The sequence below is a fragment of the Sus scrofa genome, chromosome 3, assembly GCF_054392235.1.
Source record: "Sus scrofa isolate SSC_HxYL_T2T_F1_AM1 chromosome 3, Sscrofa_HxYL_maternal_Yorkshire_Landrace_v2.0, whole genome shotgun sequence".
NCBI lineage: Eukaryota > Metazoa > Chordata > Mammalia > Artiodactyla > Suidae > Sus > Sus scrofa.
The window spans coordinates 107,283,090-107,306,196 of NC_139385.1; the positions used below are offsets into that span (position 1 = coordinate 107,283,090).

Below are 23,107 nucleotides of genomic sequence, written 5' to 3' on the forward strand. Positions count from 1 at the left end.
AGGGCCCAATGTTGTCTCTGTGAGGATGCCTCTCTCAGTGGGTTAAGGATCCTATGCCAAGCTGCAGCATAGGTCACAGATGCAGCTCAGATCCAGTGTTGCCGGGGCTGTGGTGTAGGCCTTAGCTGCAGCTCTGATTTGACCCCGAGGCTGGGAACTTCCATGTGCCACAGTTGCAGCCATTAAAAGAAAAAGTATTAATATAGTTGAATTAAGTTCTATGATTTTGCTGTTTCTTTTCTATTTTTCCCATCTGCTTTTCTATCCTCTGTTCCTCTTTTTCTGCCTAATTTTGGCAGAAAATCAAATAACTTTTAGTTTTCCGTTTTTAGTCTTCTGTGGACTTTTCACCTAGACTTTCTTGCATTTTTTTTTTAATAGTTACTCTAGGAATTACAGTTTATATTTTTACCTTTTCACAGTCTATTTAGTTACTATTACACCACCTCACCACCTTCCATCCTTTGCATCATTATTTTCATATATGTAAATCCCAAAGTGCAGTGCTATAATATTTGCTCTAAGTGGCCATATATCTCTTAAGTAAAATTAGAGTACACACACACACACACACATGCATAATTACTTTCTTTTTTTGCCTTTTTTTAGGGCCACACTTGAAGCATATGGAAGTTCCCAGGCTAGTGGTCAAATCAGAGCTGCAGATGCAGGCCTACACCACATCCACAGCAGTGCAAGATCTGAGCCGTGTCTGCAAGCTACACTACAGCTCATGACAATGCTGGATCCTTAACCTACTGAGTGAGGCCAATATTGAACCCATATCCTCATGGATACTATTGGGTTTATAGCCTGCTTAGCCACAACAGGAACTCCCATAATTACATATTTATCGATATATTTGCCATCTCATATCAGTTCTCTTCAGCCTGAAGTATTCCCTTTAACTTTTTTTTTTTTTGTAGTATAGGTCTATTGGCAGTGAATTCTCATTTACCTGAAAATACCTCTGTTTTTCCTTCATTTTTGAAAGATGCAGGATTTGGGGTTGATGAGTCTTTTGGTTTTATTTCATCTTTTTAATGCAACATTTAAAGATACTATTTCATTGTCTCTTGACCTCTGTTGTTTCTGATAAGAAGTTAGCAGTTTCTCACACTGTTAATTCCTCCATATGTAATGTTGTATTTCTCTCTGCTTGCTTTCAAGATTTTCTCTTTATCTTTGTTTCCCAGCAGTTTGACTCTAATATTCCCAGGTGTGGCTTTCTTTATATTTGTCCTCCTTGGAATTCACTGAGCTTCTTGGATCTGTATATTACATTTTTCAAAATATTTGGGAAGTTTTACTTCTTCAAATTTCTGTCTATCCTATTCTTTCTTCTTCTCCAATTACACGTATTTAGATAATTTTGATATTGTCTCATAGGTCACTAAGGCTTTCCTTTTTCTCCTCCCTCTCTTTTATCTGTTCCTCAGAAAGGGCAATTTCTGTTGGCTCTCTCTTCACGTCCACTAATCCTTTCTTCTGCTGATCTCTAAGCTGCTGTTAAACCCTTCCAATAAATTTTTCATTTCAGATACTGTATTGTCAGATCTGGAATTTCTATTAGGTTATTTATTATAGCTTCCATTTATCTGTTGCTGTTTCCTATCTATTCATTTATGACCATATTTTCCTTTAAGTCTTGGAACTGCTTTAAAGTTTTTATCTGCTATTTTCAACATCTGGGTTGTCCTACATCGGTTTCTATTGACTGGCTGTTCTTCACCTTCATGCTGTTGTGGGTTGTATATGCCTGCTTCTTTCTGTTTCTAGTTATCCTTTATTATATGGTGGACATTGTGGATGTTATGTTCTTGGGAATGCAAATTTTGTCTTCTTTTAAGGCGTGTTGAATTTTGTTCTGGCAATTAGTTAATTTATAAGATCAGGTTGAATTACATAAGGATTATTGTGGGTTTTTTAAATAAACTTCCAACTTTTTAAAAAAAGCTTTTTTTAAGAACAGTTTTTAGGTTCACAACAAAATAAGTATAAAGACAGAGTTTCCATAACCCCTTGTTCTCACATATGCGTAGTCTCCTCCACTATCATCCCACACCAGAGTGAAACATTTGTTTCAGTCAATGAAACTATATGGACACATCATTATCACCCAAAGTCCATAGTTTATATTAAGTTTATTTTTGGTATTTGTACATTCTGTGGGTTTTGACAAATGTATAATGTATGTATCCACCATTATATTATCAAACGGAACAATTTTACTACCGTAAAAATCCTCTGAGCTATGCTGATTCCTCCCTCCATGCTCACTGACCCCAGGCAACCACTAATCTTTTTATTGTCTCCATGCTCTTGACTTTTCCGGAGTGAGATAGAGTTGGAATCACATAGAATGCAGCCTTTTTAGGTTGATATCTTTTCATATAGAAATACGTATTTAAGGTTCTTCCCTATCTTTCCATGAATTGATAGCAAATTTCTTTTTAATATTGAATAACATTCCATTGTCTGGTTGTACCGCAGTTATTTACTCATTCACTTGCTGAAGAACATCTTGGTTGCTTCTAAGTTTAGGCAGTTATGAATAAAGCCGCTTTTATCTTCTGGAAGAGATTGTAGAGAATTGGTATGATTTCATCCTTAAATGATTTTGGTACAGTGCACCAGTGAACCAGTCTGGAAATGATTGTTTTATAAAGTTTGTTCAGATGAGTATAGAATAGTTCTTACTCTAGGACTAGAATAGCCCCCTTTCTGGGGTACCAGCAGAGTATCTGAGTGTTCAATGACGTCTCCCCACTGTGACTGGTAAGTATCCTATGTCTCCAAGCCCTGCAATCAGAGGAATCTCTTTATAGCCTCAGACTCCCAGTCAGTTGTTTTTTGCCTGGTTTGTAGAGTCTTATCCTGGTGCCTGGGGGTGTATGCAGCTTAGCATTCATTTAGCTCAATACCTTAGGGCTCTCATACAAATTTCTGGAGTTCTGCTCTTCAAAGCTCTGTTCTCTCTTTGGTATACTACTCATAAAGTTCCAGTCACCTCAGCTCAGTAAAATTGCCTTACTCTGCTTCTGCCACCTCCCTGTGCCACAGTCTATAAAGTCTTCTCAGACAGAGATTATGAGCAATTGTGGGGACTCAATTTATGTAGTTCCCCTCTCTCTAGAGTCATAGTTCTGCCCTGCCTGTTGTCTAACATCTAAAATTAGTTGCCAAATATATTTCTCCCAGTGTTATAGTTGGTCATGGTGAGAAAAGTACTCTGGTACCAATTACTCTGTCATAGCTAGTAGAAGTCTTTTTCTTTTTCTTTCCAAAAATGTCTTTGACCAGATATTAAGGTGCACATATGTAGGGCAAGACTCCATAAGGCCCAACACGTTAAAACTGCTGCAATTTCATGCTGAGTGGAGGTTGAGAGGTTATACAGTCATATAACCTGGTATAAATTCTTCCTCCAGAGTAGGGAGACCTCACTGAACAACTGCAGGGACTCCTTTGAGACCCCAGAAGATCTGTGCCTTAGGAGTAGAGCTACTCTAGCCCCAGAGTCAGGGTGGAAGGCTGATTCTTTTAAAATTAGTGTCCATTTTTTCTCTGCAGAATGTAGAAGACAATCATTGTCCCAGGGATCTTTCTATCAAGTTAGCTTAGATAAATTGATCTATATTAAATAGTATAAATTAATGCAAACTGAGTGCCTAAATACTGAGTTAGCCATAAAGGTGTCTTCAGCATACCCTCCATATGCTTTATCGGAGAAGAAGGATTTACAAAGCATCTCTTCCTATGTTGCTTTTTTTCTACTGATGGGGCTGCTGGCCATACTTTAATCTGTGTTTCCAGATCTTTCAGAAAAGTACCTCCAGTGCTGAAATGTCTTTTGCTACCTTAATCCCATAGCTTCATGGGCATGAGTTGTTTATTGTACCTATAGTTCATTCATTTAAAAAACAAAAATGTTCTGCTAGTGTTAAAAGTATTTGTCTTTAAAAGAATGTGCTTGTGAGGAATTTTTTTCCTTGGCCACACCCACAGCATGTGGAAGTCCGCAAGCGGGTCAGCGATTGGACCTGTGCCACAGCAGCAACCCAAGCTGCTACAATGACAACACCAGGTCCTTAACCCACCATGCCAGAGGAGAACTCCTGAAGAGATTTTTTTTTTTAATCTTTTTTCGAAAATTTTAACCAACTATAATGGAAAAAAAAAAATCATTTTAAAAAAAAGAATTTCATGTGTTACATGTAAATAAGTAAGATCCACTAGCGTTAGAACGCATAGGTGTGTATGTATGTATTGTATGTGTGTATTTTTGACCATGCCCACAGCATGTGGAAATTCCCTGGCCAGGGATCAAACCTACACTACAGCCGCAACTCAAGCCACAGCAAAGAATACTTAGGTTTTTAAAAAGACATTATTTTAAGGACAATATGGAACTTTGTTCAGTATTCCCTCCCCTAAACACTATGATTTTTACTTCTAGGAAATAGTGTTAAATACACCTTTTCTATGGTGCTGAATGTTGTGTTAGTCTTTAAAGGGAATATATAAAAACCTCTTATATACTGGATTTGAAGAACTGGAGGGAGAGCTACTCTTAACACAGATATTCTGTTTTCTCAAATGTTTTCCATTCTTCTGTCAATTCTGTTTTCAGGGGTCATTCAGCCCACACACCTCTGGATGACTCTTTTAAACTGTCATGCATCAATCAAAGAAAAGTAGATGTGAAAGGAGGAAATAAACTTGCCTTATTTGAAATTGGCTAGGCTTCCCCTGTAAAGCTTTTTTGCATCTTTAGTTTTTAAGTATATTTCACATTTTGGCAATAGTAAGAGATAGGAAGGGACATGATTGAGTGATAGTTGCAAAAGAAAATCCTCAAGAGTATATATCAGAAAACTGCTTGGGAACAAATTTAAAGTGTATATGGAATACACAAAGTGAAATTTCATTGCTGTAGTCCACAGACAGTATTTCACTGGAAAGATTTTTTTAAATGATTGAGATAATTTTAGTGCTTAAGACCAAAAAAAAAAAAAAAAAGTAGTTTGAATCAGCAATTCTTTAGAAGTTTGTGGTAGAGCAATAATAAAAATCTGGATTCTGACCTCAAAAAAGCTGACTAGCATAAATGACTGCTTATATTCCTTTTTAAAAATCTCATACATTTTAGGTAAAAATCTAATGGCCCAAACAATATGTCTTTGAATTTAAAATAAGACTGTTTATAAAATTCAAATAACTCGCCCCCCCAAATCAGAGTTAGATAACTTTTAAAAAATGGAACAATTCATCTTTCTGGGCATCAAGTCCTTGACAATTAGCACAGTCAGTCCTGGGATCCTCTTGCCTGTTATACTCATAGCTGCCAGTAGAGTGATGTGCCATCAATCAGCTTTCAGCAAAAGCAAACTGAGCTTCTTGAAGACATGGAATTTACATGCTTTTTCCTGTACTTTCAACACCTGGCACCACTAGCATGGTGTCTGGTACATAATAGTTGCTTAGAAAATGTTTTTTGGAATGACTAAATCAGTGCATCTGCTTTAATGTCAAAGACATTATTATGAGGACAATATGTAACTTTATTCATTATTCCTTCCCTCCCCTAAACATATATGATTTTTACTTTTAGAAAAATACTGATAATTCTTTAGCACTTTTCTAAGCAGAAAATTGGGGAAGAATGTAGGCAAAATCCAAAATCCTGGGTTATAGGTGACACCAGAAATTTTTCTTACATGAGACTAACCTCTAGAGGAATTAAGTGGTATTTCAGGTCAGTATGTTGTTACGTTGGACCTTTCTTCTACAGCAATAGTTGTCCTACTTTGTGATTTTTAATGACTTCATAATAGTGTATGTTGTGGTTGTTGCATAATTTATTTGTATAGATACCTTCACGGTGAAATTTTAGGTTGTACACAAATACACACACACACCTTGCAAACATGTGTCTTGCTATTTCCTTAGAGTAAATTCTTATACATGAAGGTGCATGAAATCATACACATTTTTCATAGTTGTTGTGAGGATTAAACTAGATAATATTATAAAAGCCTTATAACAGTGCATGGCAATAAAATCACAAGAGCTTTGGTAGTATGGTTATTGTTAGTTGTTTTTGTTGCTTTAGTCTTCCCACTAGACTTCAAGCCTCTAAATAAAATGTCTGCTTCCATTAGAACAACATCAGAGATCCCAGCTCCAACTGGCTTGGACGATAAGGAAATTTATTACTCTTTATTAAACAATAAGGAAATTTCATTATAAGAAGGTCAGAGGAAGGGTAAGTCCAGAACTGTTTAGTACAGAATTTCAGGAGTATCAGGAAGAAGCAGAGTGTTTTCTTGTGTGCCGCCTGCCTTACTCAGTGAGTCTGCTTTGGCCTCAAGCTGGCCCTAGTCACATAATATAACTCCTGCCCCGGCTGGAGTCATCCTTGAATGAAAACAGGAAAGACCAACTCTCATAAAGGTCTATATTTAAGAGCAGTGAGTCTCTTTCTGAAGGCCCAGCAAATTGACCCTCACTTTTCATTTGCCATGGTTGAATGAGTGGAATAGGACCCCTATGATTGGCTTAGAACATTATTTTTCATACATTCTGGTCATGACCCACAGTAGGAAATACATTCTATACCATGACCGAGATACTCATCGCACATATATTTGTGTATATGTATATGTCTCTCTGTACAGTTAAACAAGATTCAAAATAAAGCTTCTCAGTATAATACCTATCCTTACTGCCTATGATAAAGTAAAATACTATCTTACTTATGTTTAAATATAAGGTGTTTTTTGTTTGTTTTTATTTTTCTTTTTAGGGCCGCACCCGCAGCACATAGAAGTTCTCAGGCTGGTGGTTCAATCAGAGCTACAGCTGCCGGCCTGTGCCACGGTGACAGCAACGCCAGATCTGAGCTGCATCTGTGACCTACACCACAGCTGGTGGCAAATGCCAGATACTTAACCCACTGAGCAGGGCCAGGGATGAACCCGCATCCTTATGGATACTAGTTGGGTTCGTTACCACTGAGACACAATGGGAACTCGTACATATAAGGTTTTTTAACCCTCAAATACAAAAATTTGGAAAGACTTAATATAAAGTATAAGCTGTTCATGAACTTGTTCTTGTCCAGAACACAGGAGGACAATGAGCCTATCTGGTACTCGTACACTATGGAACCTATTCTTCTAAATAGTGATTGAGTCAAATTGAAATACTCTTTCACACAGATAGAATATTGTGAATGGTAAAATAACCTTGGTAATAACTGATAGAGACAATCATCAGTGAATTCTGCACTCAAGGAGAATTGAGTGAATTCTCAGGTGTTGGAGGATCAGTGGAAACCAGCTTGGAAGCTGCCTAGCACAGAGAACAAAAAGATGAGACAACTAAATGTAATATGTGACCCTGGCTTGGATTCTGGACTGAGAATTAAACTCTGTTAAGTAGATTTGGGACAGTTGATGAAACCTGAGTACAGCCTATCCGTTCAATGTTACATTGACAATAACTTGCCTGATTTCGTTTATCATACAATGGTATGTAGGACGATGTCCTTGTTATTTGGAAATACGCACTGAAGTATTTATTTGAAGGAAGACTATAAGGAAATTCTTTATACCACTCTTGCACGTTTTTTCTAAATTTAGTTTACTTCAAAATTAAGTTTTAGGAGTTCCCGTCGTGGCGCAGTGGTTAACGAATCCGACTAGGAACCATGAGGTTGCGGGTTCGGTCCCTGCCCTTGCTCAGTGGGTTAAGGATCCGGCGTTGCCGTGAGCTGTGGTGTAGGTTGCAGATGCGGCTCGGATCCCGCGTTGCTGTGGCTCTGGCGTAGGCCGGTGGCTACAGCTCCGATTTGACCCCTAGCCTGGGAACCTCCATATGCAGCAGGAGCGGCCCAAGAAATGGCAAAAAGACAAAAAATAATAATAATAATTAAGTTTTAAAATGCCAAGGGAAGTTGTTTTTCAGCTGAAGAAAATTTGTATCTAGTTCCTGAGTTCCCATCCACTGAATGTGTGATAGGTATTGTGTGTCATGGTGTTAAATCCTTTTAATATGTTGTTGAATTTGTTTGCTAGCATTTTGTTGAGGATTTTAGCACCTATATTTGTAAGGAATATTTGTCTATAACTTTCTTTTCTGGTGGTATCTTTCTTTGGCTTCGATAGCAGATTAATGCTGACCTCATAAAATGAGTTAAGAAATGTTCCCTCTTATATTTTCTGAAAGAGTTTGAGAAGGATTAGTGTTCATTCTTCTTTAAATGTTTGGTACAATTCATTAATGAAGCTATCCTAGAGTTTCCCTGGTGGTCTAGTGGTTAGGATTCAGCACCTTCACCATTGCGGTCTAGGTTCAGTCCGTGGTCTGGGAACTGAGATCCCTTAGCAAGCTGCTGCTCATCAGGGCCAAAAAAACAAAGAAAAGAAAAAAGAAGGAAAGAAAGAAATTTGTCCAATTCTAGACTTTTCTTTGTTGGGAAATTTTTGATTACCGATTGAATCTCTTGTAATAGGGACTGTTCAGATTTTCTTATTTCTTCTTGAGTCCATTTTGGCAATTTCTCTGTTTCTAGCAATTTTCGCTTTTTATTCCTTTATGGTCTATCTAATTTATACTGAACAATAAAGCAATTTTACATTGTATACATATATCTGATTCAGTTTTATGTGAAGTTACATTTAAACCATACAAAATAAATCTTCCATAAAACTGCCTTGCATATCTGACCTAACATGCAGTTATCATGATAATATTTTGAACATTCCATTTGCTTCATGTCCTTATCAATGCTTGATATTTTTCATCTTTTTCATTTTAGCCATTTTAGTATGGATGTTCCAAGTGTTTTGTTTGGTTTTTAATTGCGAAGGTTTTAAACTGTCAATCTATAAGAACATTAGTACCAAAAATACATTTTTGTCTGTCATTTTAATTGTTTTGTGTATTTGTAAAATCATTTCTAATTTTTATTTATTTATTTATTTGTCTTTTTAGGGCCGCACCCGAGGCATATGGACATTCCCAGTCTAGGGGTCAAATCGGAGCTGTAGCTGCCAGCCTTCACCATAGCTATGGCAACACCAGATCCGACCCGCATTTGTGGCCTATGCCACAGCTCACAGCAATGCTGGATCTTTAACTCATTGAGCGATGCCAGGAATCGCACCCACATCCTTAGTAGTCAGATTCATTACCACTGAGCCATGACAGGAACTCCTGTAAAATCATTTTTTAAATCATCTGGTTTTTTTCTATTTAAAATGTGGTTCAAATCAAGTCAAAGATTGCTAATTGGAATCAACATTTTCTCTCAGTTTTATCATTACTAACACTTCCAAATCTGGTAGTTGAGCATGCTTCATTATTCTTTTTTTTTTTTCTTCAAAGTTTAAAAGATGTGCTTTAAAGACAACTTGTATTAACTCGGCTTCAATATTATGATTGCTGATAATTTGAAAAAAGTTATACTCAATAACATGCTTTCTGAAAAATACTCTTTAAGTTTGTAACTAAACTTGGTTGAAAGAACCAGTATAGATGATAATCATCTCATATTTATTAAGGACTTTGCCTTGTACCTCTGTAAAGTTACTCTTTAACCTCTCCATCAATCAGTGGTCAGAGTGACTGTCATTTATCAAATTCACTTGTCATTTATCACAGTTCTAAAATTAAGGATCTTAAGGATCCTCTAGTTGTGGATTAATTAAGGATCTATCAAAAGATCAAATGATACATCAGTGAACAAAACTCAAGTTCCTGGCCAGTTTATGTATTCTTCTCACATGATAGTCTGAGTTGGCCGCATTATTTATTACGCTCTTCATTCCATGTTAAGGATATGTGTAACATGCTTGATGTGGTCTATTCTATTTCTTTTTATGCTGGCGGCAAGCCACCAAATTAACTTTATGACCCACTAATTGGTCACAACCCTCAGTATGAAAACAACTGGTTTTACCCAGTTATTATCATCTGCTGGAGATGGGGCCAGCTTCCCTAAAGCATATGGCCTTGCAGGGGTGGAGCAGACAATCCAGCTTCTGTTTGGAAGGAGAAAAAGGGGATTGGAGACTGGAGGTAAAATAGGCAACCAAGATTGTCTGCTGTAGGAACCGCTACTCATTTAGATATCCTAAGCATCTGATGCATTTGGAAGTTTGCCTTTATTCTAGCAACCCCTAACTCTTACTTTTTCCTATTTGTTTAAAGTTTTGTCTCTTTCCTCAAATATTTTTTTCTCGTTGCTTTCATTGTGCTTGCCTCTATATTGTCATCCATCTCCTGCCCTCTCAGTTTTTAAAGCACCCTCTTCATTTTGCTGATTCTCATCTACATAGACAAAAAACAAACAAAAAAAGTCTTCAGCTTCATAAACATTGTGGCTCCCTAGTAATGAGGTTCTCAATGAAGACTTAGATTTTTCTTTGTGATTGTTTTCATGATTATATTTTTCTTTATGGTTGTTTTCATGATTAGATTTTTATAATTATGTCTGTTTTTAAGCCATAGCCTGGGTAGTTACCAATGAGGTTATCTCTGAAAAACAAAAGTATTCCTATACCTTTCAGTCTGTCTGAACAAAAACTTCTTATTAAATGACAATAATATAATCATAATACCTGGGGACTTTATTTACTGTGTTGTCTTCCTAAGAGTCGAAGGTTATCAAACCTATCCTTGTTTCCTGAAGACAAATAGAGAGGAAAAGAATGCCGACTCAAAGTTTCATATCTAGGAACAACTAGAGGATCCTTAATTTTAGAACTGTGTATAGCATCAAGTGTTTTGCTATTCATTGTGGTAATCTGGCTTCAGTTAGCCAATAAACATTTACTTTCAGATACCGCATTTCGTCAATTCTAAGATGCACATTTTGTCACATTGTAACACCCCTGATGTCAGGATGCATCTTCGAATTTATGGTGCCCTGTAGTTGCTATAGACTCTGTGGCACATCGTAGTGTATTGTCTTGTGTGAATTTGATTGTTAATCCTGGAGACATGACTGAACTGCAAACCCCTCACTGTTTTAGTCAATAAACCATGGAGCAACAAAACATTTAAGCATCTTTAAGGAAAGAGGAGTTTTGTTGCTGTCCAAAACCTCTTGGGTTAAGATTAAGATAGGACTATAGAATGAACATCTGAAGCTTGAAAGTCTGTAGAGTATTACTCTTTGAAGAAATGCTGCATTACCTAGTCTCTTGGTAAGATAAAAGACAAAATGGGTGGAAAAACTTAAACATCTGTGACTCTGACTTGAAAAAGTGATTCTGAAACGTTGAATGCATAATGTGAAGACATTTTAAAACTACTTCACTGGGTTAGTTTACTTATATTTTCCTTTTTATCTATGCATAATATATGACTTTTTTTTTCTTGGTGGTATGTAAAATAATGGTGCTTCTTATAAACAATAGTATCTTCGATTTGATGAAATATATGAGTTTGATTTACTGTCAGACTTACTGAGTAGTGCACTGCTTCCTATTATAATTCACTCTTTCTTCTCTGAACAACTAAGGGTCAGAATACACGTGCAAGCAAAGATAACACCACAAGGCGGTGTGTGAATGATAGTGACCAGTATGGCCCAAAGTGTTCTTCCAGAGCCTGCAGCAACAAAGTTGCCTGTGAGCTTGTTAGAATGCAAGGTCTCAGGCCCCACCTCAGACCTACTGAATCAAAGATCCTGAATGTGGGACCCAGCAACCTGTGTTTTAACTACAGAATCACTGCTCTGGCAAAAGGGAATAAATACTGATGCTGTTATATTCAAGTCAGGAATATGAATAATTTAGTGAGTAAGAACACAGATTCCTTGAGTTCAGCTCAGTTACATTGACTAACAGTGTGTTTATGAGAAATGAAGAAATTTACCATGCTGTGTCTCGGCCTCCTACCAGTAATAGAGGCAAAGTAATGGAATAATCCAAGAACTGTATGTTCTTTAATTTGTGATTGATATTTGATCTTTGTCTTTTCAGCATGATGTATCTCAGACTCTACTCAAGGCAACACTGGACAGTGTTGTAGAAGAATGTGTCAGCTTTGTGGGAGTGGATATTAACATCTGCTCAGAGGTTTTGTTAAGGTGAGACAAGAAGTCTGTGGCGGAAGATCACAGAATCTTGGGTTTTACTGGCTCTCCAGTTCACATTCAGCCAGAACAAGGGGACATGTGTATAAAGTTGTCAAGTATAGAAAATCTATGAGTTCATACGTTGCTTTAGGTAATCACTCAGAGGGGAAGACATCATTTAAGAAAAGAATTATAACAGTTCACATTATCATTTTTAATACTGGAAATCTAAAGCGAAGAGCATATGGTAACTATTGAGTGCATTAGTGTCGCTAATAGAATTTAAATAAGGTTAACATGGAAAAAGGCTGTTTCCCACCACATGAGAGTAGATGTTTTTCACGAGTTCAGTCTTTTGCTTGCATCTATCAATGCTGGCAATCACCAAAAGATAAATCCTGAGGATTCAAGGTATGGTTACCATATTTTTACCTTGATTCCACAAGTCACATATCAAAATCTTCATCGTACTATAATCACATCTTATATTCTCTTTTTTCCTGTACTTGTAGAATAGCTGCTTTTCTGTTCCTAGCCTTGAATTTATTATACAAGTCTGCTGATGCAGCATGAAATTCTGGACCTATGGAAAAAAATCTGGATCTTTTTGCTTTGAAATTGAAATAGCAGAAAATATCCCTTTCATTTTAAGGTGTTGCTTTTCTGTCATAGCTACAAACATTCCATAATTCCATATATGGAATTCTATAATAGAATTAAAATTCTCTAATTAATACCAAGCCAACTACCCAATGATAGAGTTTTTATGTTGTGTGTGGGTACATTTCTATAGTTCAAGTATTTACTAATGAAAACAGGCCGATCAAGAAAATAAGGTAGTTCCATGCAGCTGTAGCACCATGAAGCTGTAGCTGTTATGACTTCTGCTGGTAACTCGCTATGTAAGCTGACCGGGAGTAGGCAGAATTCTTGATTCAGAAATACAAGGAATGGGACGTTCCCTTTGTGGCTTAGTGGGTTAAGAACCGGACTAGGATCCATGAGGATGAGGGTTTGATCCCTGACCTCGCTCAGTAGGTTAAGGATCCAGTGTTGCTGCAAGCTGCGGTGCAGGTTGTAGATGTGGCTCAGATCTGGCGTCGTTGTGGCTATGGTGTAGGCTGGCAGCTGTAGCTCCAATTCAGCCCCTAGCCTGGGAGCCTCCATATGCTGCAGGTGCAGCCCTAAAAAGACCCCCCCCCCAAAAAAAAAGAAGAAGAAGAAGAAAGAAAGAAAAAGAAATACAATAAAAGTAAATAGTATGGAAACAAATGTGAGGAAAAATGTCTTTTCTTGCCCCCGTGTTAACCAGTTTACCAGTATCTTTATGACAGCTACTGATTTTGTCACTAATTTGCTTTCTGTTGTCCTTCTCTCTTCTTGGACGACTCTTTCCCCTTTGTCTTTTTTATTTAACCCCCTTTTGATTAACTTGACTTAGAAACATGATAATGTGTAATTTCAGTTGCTTTAATGGTACAAGTCTTTTACATCATTATCTTTTCAAATGAGATCTTTTCTTTCAATACTCTTAGAACAGTTACATTGACCACATTACTCATTTAAAAAAAATTTTTTTAGGCATATCGCTGGACTCAATGCCAACCGAGCCAAAAATATTATTGAATGGCGAGAGAAAAACGGACCCTTCATCAACCGAGAACAGCTGAAGAAAGTGAAAGGGCTGGGTCCAAAATCTTTCCAACAGTGTGCTGGTTTCATCAGAGTCAACCAGGATTATATTCGAACATTTTGCAGGTCGTTATTAAAGTGTACACTCTTGGTTCTGTTATCAACCTCCTCCCGTATTGTTCCCCATCCTTCTCGTGGCATCAATTCTAGCTGTCTCTTTGTTCATTCCTTCACTCAGTATGTGTTAACGGTCTGATCTTTGCTAGGAACTGGGAATACAGCAGGGAACAAATCATCAAATTCCCTGGCCTCATAGTTAAATTTTAATGTTGAGACAGACAATAAATAAACTAGTAAAATAAATAGTTTCAGATGTAATACGTGTTAACGAAAATTAAAACAAAGTAATATGACACTGTCTTAAGTTATTTATTGAAAAGTTGAGCTGAGTTTTGAACGAAGTGAAGCAGCCAGCCACACAGGAATAGGAAGGAAGGCATTCCAGGCAGAGCAAACAAGAGTGTGCAAGATCCTAAGACAGGACCAACCTTGATGTATGCAGGAGATGAAGCTAAGGTCAGTGTGATTAGAGCGCCACAAGCAGGAAGGACTGGTCCAAGATGAGGCAGCAAAGAGATCTTCACAGTGGCCACTTCATAATGACAGCTGTTCCCCTAGGCACAGTTGGGCTTCTCCACTCCTTCCTCCCTGAAAACTGTCCAGAGCGTTAATTACCAGATGTGACCATTAAGAGCAAATTCTTGCCTTTTAATCCTGCATAAAAGCAAGAAATTGGGTAAACATCTTGGCGTTCTGTAATCATGAAAGAATAGCTTTTATATATCTGCTACTTTGAGACTACCTGATTCATTCATGTGTATTTTTTTTCTTTTGACGAAGTTATAATAAAGGTAATATGGAAAAATTACTTTCTTTCTGGAAAAGACTAAGGGAAAACCAGCCCCACTGGATAGTAAAATATGTTATGAACCTATTGTAATGAAACAGTTTGGTTTCGATGTAGAAATTGGTAGAACAGAATAGTGTCTGAAATATATCAAAACATAGAGGGGGGTTAGTTAAAGATAAAGGTGACATTTCAGATGGTGGGGGAAATCAATTAATTATCCAGTGAGTAGAATTATGACAACTGACAGGAATTTGATATATGGGGGGTTGGGGGTGGGAGGCACTATACTTCCAGCTCACACTTTATACCCAAATAAATTCCAGATGGTCATAGACTTGAATGGAAAAAGTAAAACTGTAAAAGTACCAGAAGAAAACACGGGTAGATTTTACAGAACATTGGAGTGGTAGAAGTTCTTTCTAAGTAAACCACAAAACTCAGAAGCCAGAAATGAAAAAATTTGGAATAAAATAATCCCATGTTTCTTACTGTGTTTTTTGAACACTTAGAAAATTCACAGTATAACAATAAAAGGAAAAGTAAAGGGCCTCTCAAGTTCTTACTTCAAAACAGTTTCTCACATATTGGCTCCTGAAAATAAGCTTATATAAGCTTATATTTTTAACTTTTTTAATTATTTATTATTTGTTTCGATACTATGTCTCTTTCCAAATGTTACATATAGATTTATCATTCTGCACAGTATTTAGTATGGATGAACCTTTTAATCTAATTTAGTACCCTGTTGATTTAAAGCCTTATATTTTTTTCAACTGGTTGTGAAATACTTGAAGATTCATAACTGTTACATCTCCTTGGTAGGTCATACCTTTATTCAGAATGACCTATTGCTGTCTCATTGAATGTTTTTTACTTTGAAATCTATTTTGTTTGTTAAAATTATTGCTATATCCTATACCTGCCTTTTCAGAATATGCTTGGTATTTTCTTATTTTCAAACTTTCTATGGCATTTAATTTTTTTTTGTGTGTGTGTGTGTTTTTGTCTTTTTGTCTTTTGTCTTTTGTTGTTGTTGTTGTTGTTGTTGCTATTTCTTGGGCCGCTCCCGCGGCATATGGAGGTTCCAGGGGTTGAATCGGAGCTGTAGCCACCGGCCTACGCCAGAGCCACAGCAACACGGGATCCGAGCCACGTCTGCAACCTACACCACAGCCCACGGCAACGCCGGATTGTTAACCCACTGAGCAAGGCCAGGGACCAAACCCGCAACCTCATGGTTCCTAGTCGGATTCGTTAACCACTGCGCCACGGCGGGAACTCCAGCATTTAATTTTTTATATGATTCTTGTAACCAAGTAGATTTCCTGGTTTACTCAATCTTGTAAATACACTCGCTTTTATTATATTTATTGATATGTTTGGACTTAATCATCCATCTTATTACATACTTTCTCTTCATGCTTCTGATTCTTTTCCTTTCATGCTCTCTGTTGAATTTATCAGTTAACACGTTTCTCCCCGTGTTTCTCCTTGTTTTCCTTACTCATCTTTAACTCCCCTTAATGGTTTCACCTTTTACATCACTTTTATGCTTCTGGTGATGACATGTAAGTTTGATTTGGATAGGTCTCTGGAGTTTGATAGGTGTCTCTGTCCTCCACCTAGAGAAGACCTAGAACCATAGGTCTCTTCCCAACCTTCCTCCCTTCAACACAGTGTCCTATGTTGAGATATCTGGGACTTTAGTTTCAGACTGTCCTTTTTATGTATTTTTTACATAATTCATGAGCAGTTATTTAACTAGTAATTTTTGGGGTTTCTGTGTTCATCACTGCTTCTTGTAGTCACATTACCATTTGCCTCAAATTCATTGTTTTTGCTGGAAGCATATCCTTAAGAAACTCTTTCCAGAGGGGGTATATTATATGGCTTGTACTTTAGTCCTTCATGTCTGAAAATAATTTCAATTTGAATGATTGTTTGGCTCAGTGTATGGTTCTAGATTCAAAATCATTTTGTCTCAGACTTTTAAAATATTGTTCCTCTGTGTTCTGATACCTGATGTTTGTCAGTGAGAAAACTGATGCCAGTCTGATTCTAGTTCCTTTCAAAGTAATCTGTTTTATTTTTCTCTCTCGATTTTGGAAATTATTTTCTGTAGTTTCCCATGATATGTCAAATAAGAGTCTTTTTCCATTCGTTCTATTTTATATTCAGTAGGTTCTTTTGAGAACTGGTTTTTTCTTCAGCTCTGAGAAATTACTTTCTCCTTCTCCTTTTTTATTTCCCTCCATTTTTCTCTGTTGTCTCATAGAATGCCAATTATACAGTCAGAATCAGTTGAGAATGTTTCTGGCTTTAAGTGAAAGAAAACCCTATTAGCAGTGTTTAAACAAATAAGTGGTAATTTTTATAAAGTGAATGGTTAGAATCTGGTTGCTGTTCATGTATATTTATATGGCAGAGAAGTAAGAACATTTTTAATTAGACTTTTTTCTTCCCACCTCTTCACCCCCTGTTACTGTTTTGAATGTTTACAGTAGTCAGCAAACTGAATCTGCAGGCGAAATTCAGGGAGTTGCTGTGACATCTTCAGCAGGTGTTGAGGTCACAAATGAGAAACCAGGCAAGAAGAAGAGCAAAACCGCAGTGAATGTTGTACTGAAGCCAAATCCTCTGGACCAAACGTGTATTCACCCGGAATCATATGACATAGCAATGAGGTAAGTCTGAGGCCCATGTGAGAATTCTCCATGCCCAGAGTGAGTTCGCTACAGCATATGGCCTTTGTTTTGGCATAATGGGGACTTTGAAAATATGACCGTGTTTAACATGACAACATTTTTCAGAAGTTCCTCATTGCTGAGTTATGTGGCACATTATTTTATTTCAGTGAGAAATGAAACCATTATTCCTGGAGCAGTGTCAAGCCAATAAACCCTGGTCCTAATGGTGAAGTACGCGTAATGGAAATTGCGTGGCCCTCTCCTCTGCTTGTTTTGGAAATTAACAAGACACAAAGGACTAGCACCTGGCTTAAAGCTTGTGCTTATCTAAAGATAAAGCCCTTTAGTAAACAGCCAACTCTCAGATTTCTTAAGAAATTTTACCCTGCTTCGTTATTACAGAGTCTAAGAAGTGATGTACTTTTAATGAGCATACATTAACAGAATGGTATGGGGGAGGTTTTTGGGTTACAAGGGAAAGTTTAACGTAAAACATCTTAAAAGAAAAAACTTTAATACCACATTTGATTAGCTCAGATTGTTTTAGTTCAGAAACAGTGACTTGCTGCGTAACTAGATAGTTGAAGGCTTTTAGGGAATTAAATGACAGTGGGCTTAAAACTAGTGAATGTTTTAATTTTCATTGACTCTAAAGTGAGATTTTTAACTTGTTTTAAAATAATTTATACTTGATTACCTTAATAAACATAATTGTAATTTCTTTTTAAAATGTTTAAGATTATAAAAACTATCACGTTATATAGAAAACCTAGAAAATAGAAAAAAAGTAAAAAATAATATTCTGTCAACATCAAAACAGTGGTATCTGTTTTTCTCCCAGCATTTTATTATGAAAAAATTTAAGCAGAGAAAAGCTGGGGGGAAAAAATGTTTATAATAAATTCCTGTATGCCCACACCTAGATTTTATCTAACATTTTACTATGCCTGTTTTTCCACTCATCTATCCATCTATTTGTCCATTAGTCCATCTCTTTTATGTATATATTTCAAAGGAAATTGCAAATATCAGTGCACTTTCAGCTAAGACTTCAGCATGTATGCCATTAACTAGAACTCAATAATTCTTAATTTTTTTTCTTTTGAAGTAAAATTCACATACATTTAAATTTTAAGTGTATGAGAACTGAGTTTTGGCCAATAAATATGTACATCTCTGTAACCCAAACCTCTATCAAGATAAAAAAAAACTATCACCATCATCCTGACATGTTGCTTTGTACCCCTTCCCAGATACTCCCTGCCCCAGCCAACTGGAACCAACCACAGCCCAACCACATGTTCTCATTTTTTCAGCCAAAAATTAATTTACCTCTTCTTGAATGTCATGTAAATGATACCATACAGTTGTATTCTTTGTGTAAGGCTTCTTCAACATGTTAAAGATTTTTAATCCATGTCATAACATGGATAAGTAGCTGGTTCCTTTTGATTGCTGAGTACTATCCCCTTGTATGGCTATATCATAGCCATACTCCTTATTGAAGGAATCTTGCCTATCTCCAGTTTTTTGGCTGAGTAAAGCTGCTATGAACATTCTTGTATAATCTTGTTGTCGTTGTTGACATTAGTTTTCATTTGTCTTGGAAAATACTTAGGAGAGGATTCTCTGGGTCATAAATTGAATGCATGTTTAGTTTTCCTAGAACCTTCTAGACTACATTCCAGTGTAGTTGTACCATTCTACCAACAATGTGTAATGAGTGCTCCTTGCCATCATTTGATGTTAGTTTTTTGTTTGTTTGTTTGTTTTAATTTTAGCCATTGTAGTGTGTGCAAGGTATCTGTTAGTGGTTTTAAGTTTCATATCCCTGATGACATTGAGTACTTTCTCATGAGCTTATTAGCCATTTGTGTATCTTCTTTACTGAACTGTCTGTTCATTTCACTTAACTATTTTCTAATTGAGTTGTTTGCCTTTTTATTATTGGAAAGTGCGAATTTTAAAAACATATTCTGCATACTAGTCCTTTGCTGAATATATATTCCACAGATAATTTGTCCCCATTTGTGGCTTACCTCTTTATTTTCTTGTTAATGTATTTCAATGTGAAGTTTTTAATTTTCATGATGTCTAACTTATCAATTTTCTTTTATATAAAGTTACTGCTTTCTATGTCCCCCAAAACCTTTGCCTACTTTAAGTCATGAATACATTCTTTGGGATTTTCTTCTTAAAGCTTGGCTGCTTTAGCTTTTACATTTAGGTCAGTGATATATCTGAAGTTACATTTTGTATATGATTTGAAGTAGGGGATAAAGGTTCATTTTCTTTCATTATGAACATTTAGTTATTCTAGCACCATGTTTGAAAAGCAACAACAGCACAACTTTACCCATTTTTTGGTACCTTTGTTGAAAATCATATGACTGTATGGATCTATTCTGGCTCTCTGTTTCATTGACCTGTTTGTCAGCACCACACTATCTTGATTATTGCAACTTTATTAAAGCTAAGTTTTGAAGTCAGAGGGTGTAAGTCCTTCAGCTTTGTTTTTTTAATATTGCTCTGAAAATTCTAGATGATTTTCATTTTCCTATAAAGTTTAGAATGAGCTTGTCAATTTATATTCAAAATAAAACCTGATGGGATTATGACTGGGATTACATTGAGTCTGTAGGGACAGTTGATGTCTTCATAATATTTATTTATTGAGCCTTTTGATCATGAATTTATTTTATCTTTCCATTTATTTAGATCTTCTGTCATTTCTCTCAGCAGTGTTTTTAGTTTCTAGTGTAGAGGTCTTGCATATGTTTTCTTAAATGTATGTCATGCTTTTTAATGCTATTGTAAGTGGAATTTTTTAATATGTTGTTAGTTGTTTGCTACTAATAGGCAGAGATACAATTGATTTTTTTATAGCAACCTTTGTATCCTGTGGCCTTGTTAAATTCACTTACTAGTTCTTAGTAGGTGTTCATAGATGCTTTAAATTTTCCTATATAGACAATTATGTTATCAGCAAATAGATAGCTTTTAATCTTCATACTTTTTATTTCTTTTTCTTGCCTATTACAATGGCCAGGACTTTCAGTACTATGTTGAATAGGAGTGATGAGAGTGGGCATCCTTGTTGCATTCTTTTTTTTTTTTTTTTTTTTTTTTATTTTCCCACTGTACAGCAAGGGGGTCAGGTTATCCTTACATGTATACATTACAATTACATTTTCCCCCCTTGTTGCATTCTTAATTCTAACACATAGTTCTCATTTTTTTAGTATAAAAAACTGTGGTCTCATAGCAATTGTATTTTTAGTATTTGTTGCTTAAGAAGATGCATATGTATGGATGGATTTATAGACTTCTTACAAGAATTAACATCTCCATGGGTGCTAAATTAGCATTTTGCTATATGCAAATCAATGTCTTTTTTTACATTTTTGTTTGTTTCTATTACCTAGTTCTGATGTGATTTATAAGTTTTTCCATGTGTTTTCTAATACAAGCACAATTTTTTTGTTTCTGTGTACCCCTCTTTAAAAGGCTAAATAATCATCAAGTTGTAATAATTTAGTAATAGTAATACTAGTAGCAATTCCTTATGATGGATTCCTAGAAGTGGAATTCCTCTGCCAAAGAGTTTGCAAATTTATGTGGCTCTTAATATACATTGCCAAGTACATACTGATTTTATAAATGCCACCAGCAATGTTCAAGCCTGAGAAATCTTGAACTTTGCCTGTCGGACAAGACTTTCCTGCCAGTTTTCACATGGGCTGGTTTCTGATGTAGAGCATAAAAGCCCTACCAGTGACTTCACCCTTCTCTCTGCTTCCTTTGGGAGTAGCTTGTCTCTAGGAAGCAGAGTACTTGAGGACTTTTTCATGGGAAATTTCTCCATACGAAGTTCAACTCTTGACCTTTAAAGTCCAGAAACAAAAACTGGTAATTTATCTAATTTAGCTGACCATTCCTATTATCTACCTTGAAACTATGATAGTCATTTCTGGCTTTCAAATCTACTTAGTATAGACATCACTCAACACAGGTAGTTGATACTTTCATATAGTGTTACAACAGTGTCTTCCCAGGAAAGAAAAGCTCATTAAGGATGTGATTAAGTCATCATTGGTTTGACTTCAGCTCTATAAAAGTAAGTTCCATTGCAGTAAATTTCATTTTTAGTTATATTAGAAAACCAGTAGGAACATAAATGGCTCTAATGCTACCCTACTATGACGTCATTCCTAGAAATATGCCAAAATATGAAGCCATTAAATCTTTTTACTCTTGTATTTATGGTATTCTCTCTCACATTCATGTTTTAGAAAATTGAGATCATGAAATTCAGTGTCCTAAGTTAGTCATCTAAGGGCTTTAAAAAGTCTGCTTTTCTTTTCTTTACTACTTTTATTATTTATATTACTTTTTTAAAGTCTTGTTTACATGTTGATTCTCTATTAAATATTAAAGCATTTTTTATATGGGCTGAAAGTTTTTCCAGTTTCTTTAATTTTATATATGCTTATAATGCTATCATATTTCATATTTTTAAAATATGAATGTTTAATTTTATGAAATAAACCTATTATTCTTTTTCTTGCTTTAATGCAAATTGGTCTTTTCTTAAGATATCTGATTTCTAAGTTCAATTCAGTGTTCTCCATATTTTTTTCAAGTCCTTTATGGTGTCATTTTTTTAATCTATGAATTTTTTTTTTTTTTTTTTTTCTTTTTAGGGCCACACCTGTAGCATATGGAGATTCTCAGGCTAGGAGTCAAAGTAGAGCTGTAGCCGCCAGCCTACGCCACAGCCACAGCAATGCCAGATCCAAGCCATATCTGCAACCTACACCACAGCTCACAGCAACACCAGATCCTTAACCCACTGAATGAGGCCAGGGATCGAACCTGCATCCTCATGGATACTGATCAGATTTGTTTCTGCTGAGCCACAATGGGAACTCCTAATCTATGAATTTAATTGTTAATGATTCCATTCATCACTTCAGACATACAAAGCACTGTGGTAGGGCCTGAAGAATACAAAGAATGAACAGAGGTGATTTATGCTTCTAAGGAGCCTACCATAACAGGGGGAATGAAGCTTACAAATAATGGTAATAGAGGTCAGTAATTATTAAGTGCCCTTGTGAAGTGCAAATGTTGTTCACGGGAGAAAGACCTCATTTTCAGACAGGGGTTTCACCTAAGGTTTCATGTAGGCAGTGACATTTGGGTGATGTCTTTAAGGATTTTAGCCAGTGGAAAGAGGAAAGAGCTATTTTAAAGGGCTGGAGACAGGAAAATATAGCTCAGGTCAGGTTTGGAGAGTAGTTAATAGTCCAATGAAAACAAACATTCACTGAATATTTCCTTATTACTAGTCAATTTAGAAGCATCACCTCATTTAAACTCCACAGCAGTCTTATGAGGTTAGTACTCCTGATATTCCCACTTCTTCAGGTATACAAAGTCTTGGATGGGTGAAATAAATTGCCTAACATAATTCACCTGGTAGAACCAAGATTTGAACCACTTTTGTGATGCTCCAAAGCCTGAGCTCACAATTAAAAAGCTAGTTTGGAGCTAGATTTAAATATAATCATAATGGTCTTTCAGATTAGCATACCCTTAAAGACAGTCTGTGTTAAGCACAAAAATGTAACGACTTGTGTTATGTGTGCTTCATAAGGCGAAAAGAAAAGAAAAGAGCATCAGAAATACGCTAGCTTTGAGTGTTACTCTCTGTCATCACATGGATGAAATTAGACTCTGTCTTTCCTCCGGAGAAAACATTACCTCCTCCAATATAGGAAACTT

At 36.2% G+C, this 23,107-nt stretch overlaps 1 protein-coding gene and 1 long non-coding RNA gene across 7 annotated transcripts in view; both read left to right on the forward strand.

Annotated features, from left to right (window-relative positions):
* LOC146404833 (uncharacterized) overlaps nucleotides 1-23,107 on the forward strand; it is a 1,439,763-nt gene that overhangs the window by 331,302 nt on the left and 1,085,354 nt on the right. The window lies entirely within an intron of this gene.
* SRBD1 (S1 RNA binding domain 1) overlaps nucleotides 1-23,107 on the forward strand; it is a 226,402-nt gene that overhangs the window by 184,440 nt on the left and 18,855 nt on the right. For 2 of the 6 annotated variants that reach the window (XM_021087562.2, XM_085019375.1), the window contains exons 17-19: nucleotides 11,997-12,103; nucleotides 13,673-13,849; nucleotides 17,135-17,317. In XM_021087562.2, coding sequence (XP_020943221.2) covers nucleotides 11,997-12,103; nucleotides 13,673-13,849; nucleotides 17,135-17,317 — 467 coding nt within the window. The remainder of the gene's footprint in view (nucleotides 1-11,996; nucleotides 12,104-13,672; nucleotides 13,850-17,134; nucleotides 17,318-23,107) is intronic. The other 4 variants (XM_021087563.2, XM_085019376.1, XM_021087564.2 and 1 more) reach the window with 2 other exon arrangements.